Source organism: Rattus rattus, chromosome 9 (assembly GCF_011064425.1).
Source record: "Rattus rattus isolate New Zealand chromosome 9, Rrattus_CSIRO_v1, whole genome shotgun sequence".
Lineage (NCBI taxonomy): Eukaryota > Metazoa > Chordata > Mammalia > Rodentia > Muridae > Rattus > Rattus rattus.
In genome coordinates this window covers 58,316,686-58,325,820 of record NC_046162.1, presented here as the reverse complement: position 1 = coordinate 58,325,820, position 9,135 = coordinate 58,316,686, and the positions used below count along the sequence as shown (strand labels likewise).

Sequence of the window (9,135 nt, the reverse complement as noted above, 5' to 3'; positions counted from 1 at the left end):
TTGAGTGTTTAAGGGTACACATATTTTTATCTGCTTTTTCTTGCTTGTTCTCTCCCCAGCTCTGTGATGTAAAGACTGTTATTAGCCTTTTGTAACAGATGGAATGACAACGGGCAGACAGAAGGTCAGACACACACATGAGATCACACTGAGAGCAGACGTCATTTTGCTACACACACACACACACACACACACACACACACACACACACACACACACGTATACACCCAGAACTCTAGTTTGGGTGTTATCTGTGTATACAGCTTAAGTGTGGTTCACCTTAGGAACATAACATGAAATAAACTTGTCAGTATACCATTTTATGGAGCTTCCATGTTGTGTTGATGTATCTTCCTAGGGTTTGATTTTTTTTAAAATAAAATAACATTTTATTAAAAATTATTTTGCTGGGCAGGGGTGGCACACATGGCTTTAATCCCAGCATTCAGGAGGCAGAGGTTGCCGGTTCTCTGTGAGTTTGGGCTCCAGCCTGGTCTACAAAGTGAGTTCCAGGACAGCCAGGGATACAGAGGGAAAAATAGCTTTGGTTTCCCTGAAACTCACTTTGTGAACCAGCCTGGCCTTGAACTCACTGAGATCTGCCTGCCTCTGCTTCCTGACTGCTGGGGTTAACAGCATGCAGTAGCATACAGGGCTGCACCCTGGCCTTGAACTCAAAGAGATCTGCCTGCCTCTGCTTCCTGACTGCTGGTGTTAACGGCATGCACTAGCACACAGGGCTGCACCAGTATTTTTAAAAGCGACGGTACGGTACTGTACTTTTAATCGGCACCTCCCTGACTTGTCTACTCCTTTTTACCTCATCCCCCTATGTCTCACTATGCAGCTCTGGTTATCTAGAACTCACTCTGTGGACCAGGTTGGCCTTGAACTCACAGCAATCCACCTGTGTCTGCCTCCCCAGTACTGGGGTTTAAAAGCATGTGGAACCACGTGCAGCTACTTTAGGCCTTTCTTCCTGATGCTTTTTATGCTTACAATACTGTTTCCCTCACCTCTGGCCGAAGAACCTCTCCAAACCTCTGCTCCTCCTAGTAAAACTGGGACAACTGAAGAGACTAAAAGCAAAAAGTATGATAATGAATGGGGAGCAATGACTGCCCAGGGCCAATAATAATTATTAACTCTCATTATTCTTACAGGGCCTTTAAAGCCGGTTGGACTTCCACTTTCTCTGCTAAGCCGTAACATCTCCAGGCATATTATTATTATTATGCATTAGCTTTAATTACTCCCTCTTCAGGTTCTTATGGCTGGTTATTCACACCTTTATTACAGCTCTTGCTGTTTTATTTCAGTGGTTTGGTTACTCACAACTGGCCACTGGCTAGGGCCTCCTCTAGAGCAGGAAGGATGACGAGGACACCTAGCTCTAGGGCCTAATGTTCAATAGATACTGCACAAAGGTCAGGAGGATGCAAATGAGACCCAGCATGGTAGACACTGGCCCTCCCCCTGGCCATGGCTCCTTAGTACTTCACCTTTCCCCCTTCTCCTCCTCAGATGTGTTTTTAAAGTGCTGAGCCAAACTGCAAGTCAAGGTGTGATAGATGGCAGGTGCTTGAAGGGCCAGCTCACCAGCCCTCATGGGAGGCACTGACAGAGCGGAGGCCAGGATGACATAAAGACCCAGAGCAGGCTGAACACAAAGTAAGCTGGCCAACTTCCTCCAGTGTCCGTTGATTTTCTCAAGACAACATCTGGCTATTTTCCATAGGGAACTTGGCCAGAGGGCAACAGTATGCTTGCTGGAACTAATTCTATGCCCTCTGGGAATGGCTGATCGGTGAGCCAGCTTCCCATAGGAACACAGCTCCATATCAACTTCCTCCCAACCCGCTTCATGTTGTGTCTGCGCTGGGCCAACACAATTTTGCAAGCGTCATTCTCAGATGGTAGGGGTTGACCAGTGTTCAGATGGCCTTTCTGAGGAGAGGTACAATGAAGACTCATCTCTGGCCTCCCAGTGGTGTGTCCCACCTGTCTGGGGCATCCCTTCTCCCCCAGTGCTCAGGCTTGCGTCTTGGTGCTATGTTGGGAATACATGAATATTTCTCTACTAGATCATAAATCTTGAACAAAGAAAAAAAATCAGAACTTGGACCAGATATTTAAAGCTTTTAATAATTGAAAATACCTCTCTCTGCACACATACACATACATTACATACATGTGCACACATTCATGAATATCTTCGCTTTTGTTGGCAGTGTTTGAAGCCTAGCTGCTTGGACCTATAGCAAAGGCTGGCCTTGAACTTCTTGACACTTTTGCCTGCATACTCCAAGTGCTGGGATGAGAGCATGAGCAACCTCGATCATTTCCCATAGCTGTTTAATCATGTAGTAAAAAAGTCTGTGAGCTGGGAGATGGTTTGTGGATAAAGGCTTACTGCCCACGCATTAGATCCTGAGTTTGGATATCCAGTATAAGCTGGGCGTGAGGGACTGGAATAATGGCAGCCCATAACTACTCAGGCAGAGCACTCAGGTTTGGTTCCCAGCACCCACACTGGGTAGCTCGCAACTGCTTGAAATGCCAACTCCAGAGGATATAACATTTCTGATCCCCTAAAGCACCTACACTCACACAGACGCATGCACATAATAAAAAATAAAAGTATTTGGGCTTCAGATTGGGTGAGACTCTGTCAAAAAATAATGTGGATGGGGACAGGGATGTGACTCACTTGGTTGAATGCTTGCCCTGGTCCCCAGCAGCATGTGAAACTGGAAGAGTACGTTAATGTTACCTCATTTACATATACTACCTGTAATATTTAATTTTGTTACAATCACCAAAAATCAGTCTCATTCCCACTGTAGGGATGAAGAAGTCACCACTTGGGAGGGAGACAGTACCATCTTAGCTAGGATGGGGCAGGGCTGACATTTGTATCTGTTTGCTTCTCAAGCCCATGCTCTTCTGATCTCCCTGCCCCCTAGCTAGGAATAGAACCCAGGGTTTTAAACACACTAGGCAAGGAGTCTACCACTGAGCCACACTGCCAACCTCAGGATGGGCTCCTCATTTTGGTTCCTATGCTCTTCTCAGAGTGTAGTTTATTCTGTATTTATAAACCCAAAAACATCTTTGCATTCACTTACATTTTGCTCTAAACAAAATGGCCGCATCCATGCACCATCACAGATCTTGAAGAGTCTTAGAGGTTATACCAAGTAGCGCAGTGGATATGAAAGCATTCTCCCTCCAAGAGCCCACTTGCTAGATTCCTAGTCCTGCCGATCTGTTAAGTTCAGCCAATTCCAAGGCTCTCTGAAGGCCTCTCTCTCAGGTTCTTGGCCTTTCACGGGAAGGAAAAGCAACTACTTTCCCTGGGGAGTGTTCCTTGATTACCTTGAAAGCAAGTGACCCATCAAGGGTGCCAGCGTCATATCCCCAAGGGTTATGGTGTTTCATTTGTGTAACAGTATTACCAGTTAATCTATTGCTCCCTCGGTGACACTTTGCCAGGTCACCTTCTGTCCTCTTCCTTTCCTCAGCCTGAAACTGCCAGGCTGTCTCAGGATTTACCACTGATCAGCAACCCTAAGGTAGTTATGTTAGGTAAAACAACTAAGGGACTTTGTCCACTTGAGAATCTGTTGCTACTGATATCTAGTGGCTATGTTAGGAATGCTCCTACCGCTCACTGAACAGAAACACCCCTCAAGCCAACTACTGAAACTGCCTTGTGGGGATAATCTCTTACGTACTGTGTGGAAGCATTGCCTGTCAACAGAGTTGATGGCCTATTAGCAAAAGGCAGGAAGTAATAGGTGGTATTTCCAGGAGAGAGATAGGAATTCTGGGAGTTAGGCTGATGAAGAGTCTCTACCCAGGCTATGGGGAAATTGGACATGTGAAACTGAGGACAAGAAACCAGCCATGTAGCTGAGCTCAGGTTCAAATAAACCAGAGAGGTTAAGAGCTGGTTTGGGGAAGCAGTCTAGCTTATGGCCTAGGCATTTTTAAAATAAATATAAGCCTCAGAGCAGTCATTTGGAAACTGGGGGGGCTAAAGTTACACTACCAGGCCCCATATACAACAAAGCTGAGCAATACGGGAATAAACGTGGGTTGGAAATGCTGGCTGGCTGCATGGCCTTGGACAAGTCACTGAACTTGCATTCTCGGTGAGTCAGCATAGTGATAAGATGTTCTAGAGTCTGAAGGATAGCTTTACTAACCAGCTATACAACCTTAGGCAGGATGCCCCACCCCTCTGAGCTTTCTTCTGGGTTGCACGCTCATACTGAGGCCTGCAGAGATGGCTCAGTGCTCTTCCAGAGAACCTGGGTTTGCTTCCTAGCCCCCAAATGGCACTCAGAATTGTCTATCACTCTAGTTCCAGGGGATCTGACACCATCAGAGACATACATGCAGGCAAAATACCAATGTACATGAAATAGAAATAAACTAAGTAATCTTCAAAAAAGAAAAAAAAAGGGCTGAAACTGTTCTTACAGATGTGGGTTCCGCTCCCAGTAACACATCTGCATGCAACTCCCAATTCCAGGAGATCTGATGGCCTTCTGGCCCAAGTGCTTGCACAGACATAAAAACTCTCCTGCCAGTTTGCATACAAACATGTATACACGTATGTTGTGTGTGTGTGTGTGTGGCAGTAGATCAGTCACTATCTTACCTGAACTATCCGTGCCATTTTAGACAAGTGAGGGCAGAGGAAGGTCTAGGCAGGCCACAGAAAAGAAGTTCATGATGTCAAGGGACTACTTAGTCTGCACGCTCCAAAAGCACTTTCAGGCTCAAGCAAAGATCATGGACTATTTGAGGGGAACCTGTGTGTCTTCTGTGTAGTCAAGAACATTTCAAAAGCCCATGAGGCTGAAGATGAAGAGGAAACAAGTGAAGCAGCTACAGGTGGTGAGGCCCACCTCTACCTCCAGCCCCTTTGGATCCACAGGCTACTGTGACAAGAACCTTTACTCACATGGGTGTGGTGGTACACCCTGTAATCCCAGCACTCGGAAGGCAGAGACAGGAGGATTTCTTTTTTTTTCCTGAGCTGGGGACCGAACCCAGGGCCTTGCGCTTCCTAGGCAAGCGCTCTACCACTGAGCTAAATCCCCAACCCCGACAGGAGGATTTCTGTGAGCTGAAGGCTAGCCTGGTCTATAGATTGAGTTCTAGAATAGCTGGAATTATGCAGAGAAACAAAACAACAAAGGAAGAGCCTTTACCCCACAGAGCCATCTTGACTGTTCAACACCTCTACCTTTAATCTGCTTCTCTATAGTACTTTGTGTGGCAAAAATAAAAACAGAACTGATGGCGAGGGGGAACAAAGGATGAGAAGCACCTTTAAATTTAAGCTAATTCCCCTTCTCTGCTCAGGGTTTTGGACAAACTATTTTGCTTTCTTAAAATCTATATATATCTATATCTATATAGATATAGATATCAGGCTTAATGGTTAAGCTTAGCAGGATTGCTGTTCTACACTCAGTACAGAGTTGTAAATTAAACTCCTGAAAAATGTTACCTGTTACAAACAATAGGGGGCGCATGCCTTTAAACCAAGTAGAGGCAGGTAGATCTCTGTGATTTCACAGCTAACCTGGTCTACACAGCAAGTTCCAGGCCAGCCAGAGCCGTACAGCAAGGCCATAAGGACTCAACAAAATAAAACAACACATCTCTCCCTTCCCTATATAAGCAAAACCCAATGAAATGGCGCCTGTCAATATGCTAAACTTGAAAGGGACAAAGCACCAACATCATTACCCAAGTTATTGCATATCCTCCTGGAAGACGGTGGGACCCTTCCGTTCTCTGCCCACTTCCTCGTCACTACAGCTGACCCAAGTGTCACCTCTCACCATTCCAAAGCTGTCCCCTATCCCCGGGGTAGAAAGACAGGCACAGGCACATGGTTTAGAGAAACGTAGTTTAATGGTAAAGCTCAGCACACTCCAGCACCAGGACTGGCATGGAGTCAAAGCAGCAGGGACGGCTGGGTGATCCCATGGAGCCTCACATGGCGAAGAGGATGAGGAAGGCGACCATCAAACAGAAGAGCCCCATGGCCTCAGACAGGGCAAAGCCCAGGATGGCATAGGAGAAGAGCTGCTGCTTGAGAGACGGGTTCCTGCCAGAGACAGGGAAGGGTGAAGGTCTGGGTGAGGGAAGGGAGTATGCTACTGTGCCAAAAGGGGCTAGCCTACATCTACCCTGAGGACTGGGACAGGAACGACCAGCAACTTGGCAAGTTTACATGTGGCATACTTCAATTCTGACTTAAGTCACTGGAGAAATAAATAGGAGGTAAAAGAACATCCACTTGGAGACTCCTGCCTGCTAAGACTCTTCCCAAACAGGGTGGAACTTATATGAAGTAACACCCCAGGCAGCCCCAAACTTACCTGGCATAGCCAATAATCAAGCTACCAAACACTGTGCCAATGCCAGCCCCTGATCCAGCCACACCAACTGTGGCGGCCCCGGCACCAATAAACTTGGCTGCTGTGTCAATGTCCCGGGAAATAACACTGGTCTGGAATTCCCGTCTGGCCACCTGGAGAGGGGAGCTGCAGCAGGAAGGCTAGAAGAAAGGGAGGCAGTCAGGGAGAGTGAGGAGCAGTGAGGCAGCTGTCAGGTGGCTGCTCCGCGCTCACCCCACCCACCTGAGCTAAGAAGCAGCTGGCACACAGCCTCAAAGGGCAGAGTGCTCTGCGTGCAGGGAGAATGTCAGTCCCAGAGTGTTCTCAGACAGGGCTAGTCACATCTATGACTGTCATCTGAGTCTTGGAGTTAGATGGGGTGTCGTAGATCCTTTAATTCTCCTAAAAGCACCTCAGTTAACTGCAGAGTAATTTGCCCGGGGACATACTGAGTGGCCTGCCTTCCTTACCTTTTTAGATGGAGCCTCTGGTCTACTCAGGAGGGAGGCAGACACAGGCCTGATTAGACCCCTGGTACAGGAGCGGATCTGTAAAATCAGAAAGATGTATTGCTCCAAATCAGGCAAAACCAAACCATGAAACCAAAGACAAACCCAAGTGGCAGGAGTTTGTCACAATCAGTCCAATAAATTTCAAGGTCAATTAACTTATTTTCTCAGGTAGGTCTGCATCGGAGACAGCCTTGCTGGTAAGTCTGTAGTAGCTCACACTGGCAGCAATCACCATCTGATATAATGTAGCAGGCTGGGGAGCGCTCACAAGACCCTGGGGTCAATCCTCAAAACTAAACCCAAAGCAAACCAGGTACCAAAGTTCATTTTCAAGGGCACAGACTTAATCAGTTTCCCAGAACGGAGTAAGATTCAAACATCCAATCAGTTGTTGAGGTAATAAAAGACTCCAAGGAGATTTACTAAAATGCATTCACAGCCATACCTATCCTTGATGCAGGGGGCCAGAAAGCCTGGTTTGACTCTCAGAACAGCCATCTTAGAAAAGCTCCCAGGGACATGAATTTCTTGACAAATTATTCAGTGCAATGGCTCTCAGACTTGGCAGAACATTGGAATCACCTGGGAAGGTCTATCGAAATTGCTTGGTTCCACCTTCATTCTCACAGTCTGATGCAATTGGTCTGAGGTGCAGTCTGGACATTAGGAGCATTAGGCTTTCCACATGAACTAAACATGCAGTCAAGGTTGAGGAAAATCTGTTTTCCGGTTGTCTGGCTACAGCCAAGCCAGGACTACGATAAAAGGTCAGCTCTAGCTTATCTGAGGACGCTCAGACCGCCACGACTGCTTAGTTTACCGGCCTGAATAAGCACAGGTTACTCGCAACACTTCTTATATCCTCCCCCCAATAGCCATCATCAACACGGAGCGATAGCTTCTCTTAGTCCATTCATTAAACAGGATTGCTCCCATACCCAGCACTACAACAAAACCCGGAGCCACCTCTTACCAGAACTGGAGAAATGAGCAGTGCCTTGGTGGTCTGCATTTTTCAATCTGCAAGAAGAAGGGGGTGAAAAAAAGTAACTCCTATGAAAACCCAGGTGTCTGCTGATACTGGCAACCTCCTGTCGTTCCCATCCACCTCCAATCGTTCTCCCCCAACCCTCTTCCTATACTCCAACTAAGGAGGGCATTAGAGGTCAGAAGGACAGCGCAGATTCCCGGGTCAACCACTTTCTGCGCAGCGGGTCTGCAGAAGGACAGCAACCAAGAACGGAAGTAAAAGGAGGTGGCTCAGGCCCCAAGAGGGAAACGTTGCGAAAAGGAATGATCTCCCGGGAAGACTGGAGGCAGAAACTGGCAGACGTCGTGCAGGATCCTGCCCATGTTACATAGCTGTCCCCTACTCTCCCCAGCGGCCGTTTATCGCTCATTACCGTTGGTAATTAACATTAATTGATAAGGCTTAAAGACTTTCGTCCTCCTTCCCTATCCCTGGAGGCAAATGCTGCTCCACATGGCACAGCCCACGGCCTAGCAGACCCTGTCCCCGGGCCCCAAGTCACCTGCACTCCCACTCCCCTTGCAGCCCCTGCTCGGCCCACAGCACACTCCCTGCTCAAGGTGACTGACTCACCCTCGCAGCTTTAGCCCTTGGTCTCAGCGCTCAGCTCCCCCACCCACGTGTTCGGGGTCCCTCCACTCCCATTGGCCGTTATCTCCTCACGATCCAATTGGCTGGAGTCATCGACTTCATCTTTCTTATTGGTCTTTTTCAGCTTCTTCCTCTCTCTCCACAGGAGCTTCGTGGCAATTCCCGCCTCCTTGCGGATAAAGGCGGGGTCTTTTTCCGAGATCGTGGTTACGATTGGTCGAATCCCGAAATGCTTGACCATAGAGTCGACGAGACTCAGAGGTTCTACAACCTTCAACACAAAATGGCGACCAAGGTGCAAGCGGAAGAAAAAAGCGTGGGAGTGACTACCGCCCGCTTGACGCAGGCGGACACGTAACGTGGGCTCCGAGTCTTCATTCGGCCGCTTGGACCTTGGAGCGCATTGCATATTGGGCTTTGTAGTCCTGTCCGAGGACTTAAGGACCACCGACATCCCGCGAGACGTTGCTTCTTGGCAAGGAGAGCCGACGCCTTTACAGTACATTCCACCATAGTGATTTGTAAAAAATCCCCGTTTCTGACCAAGAATTAAGGCAGGTTGGAAATTTTCTAAGTA

At 47.7% G+C, this 9,135-nt stretch overlaps 1 protein-coding gene across 3 annotated transcripts; it reads right to left on the bottom strand.

Annotated features, from left to right (window-relative positions):
* Positions 1-5,915: 5,915 nt before the first annotated feature.
* Positions 5,916-8,616, bottom strand: Atp5mc1 (ATP synthase membrane subunit c locus 1). 3 transcript variants are annotated; one of them, XM_032913512.1, is made up of 5 exons: positions 8,542-8,616; positions 7,911-7,957; positions 6,896-6,973; positions 6,408-6,586; positions 5,916-6,133 (listed from the first exon to the last, which is right to left on the bottom strand). In XM_032913512.1, the coding sequence occupies exons 2-5, from the start codon at positions 7,947-7,949 to the stop codon at positions 6,019-6,021; spliced, it is 411 nt and encodes a 136-aa protein (XP_032769403.1). In that variant the 5' UTR covers positions 7,950-7,957; positions 8,542-8,616; the 3' UTR covers positions 5,916-6,018. The 3 variants fall into 3 exon arrangements, with proteins under 3 accessions (XP_032769403.1, XP_032769402.1, XP_032769404.1); XM_032913511.1 differs by having other exon boundaries at positions 8,470-8,560; XM_032913513.1 differs by lacking the exon at positions 8,542-8,616 and adding an exon at positions 8,341-8,459.
* Positions 8,617-9,135: the final 519 nt, after the last annotated feature.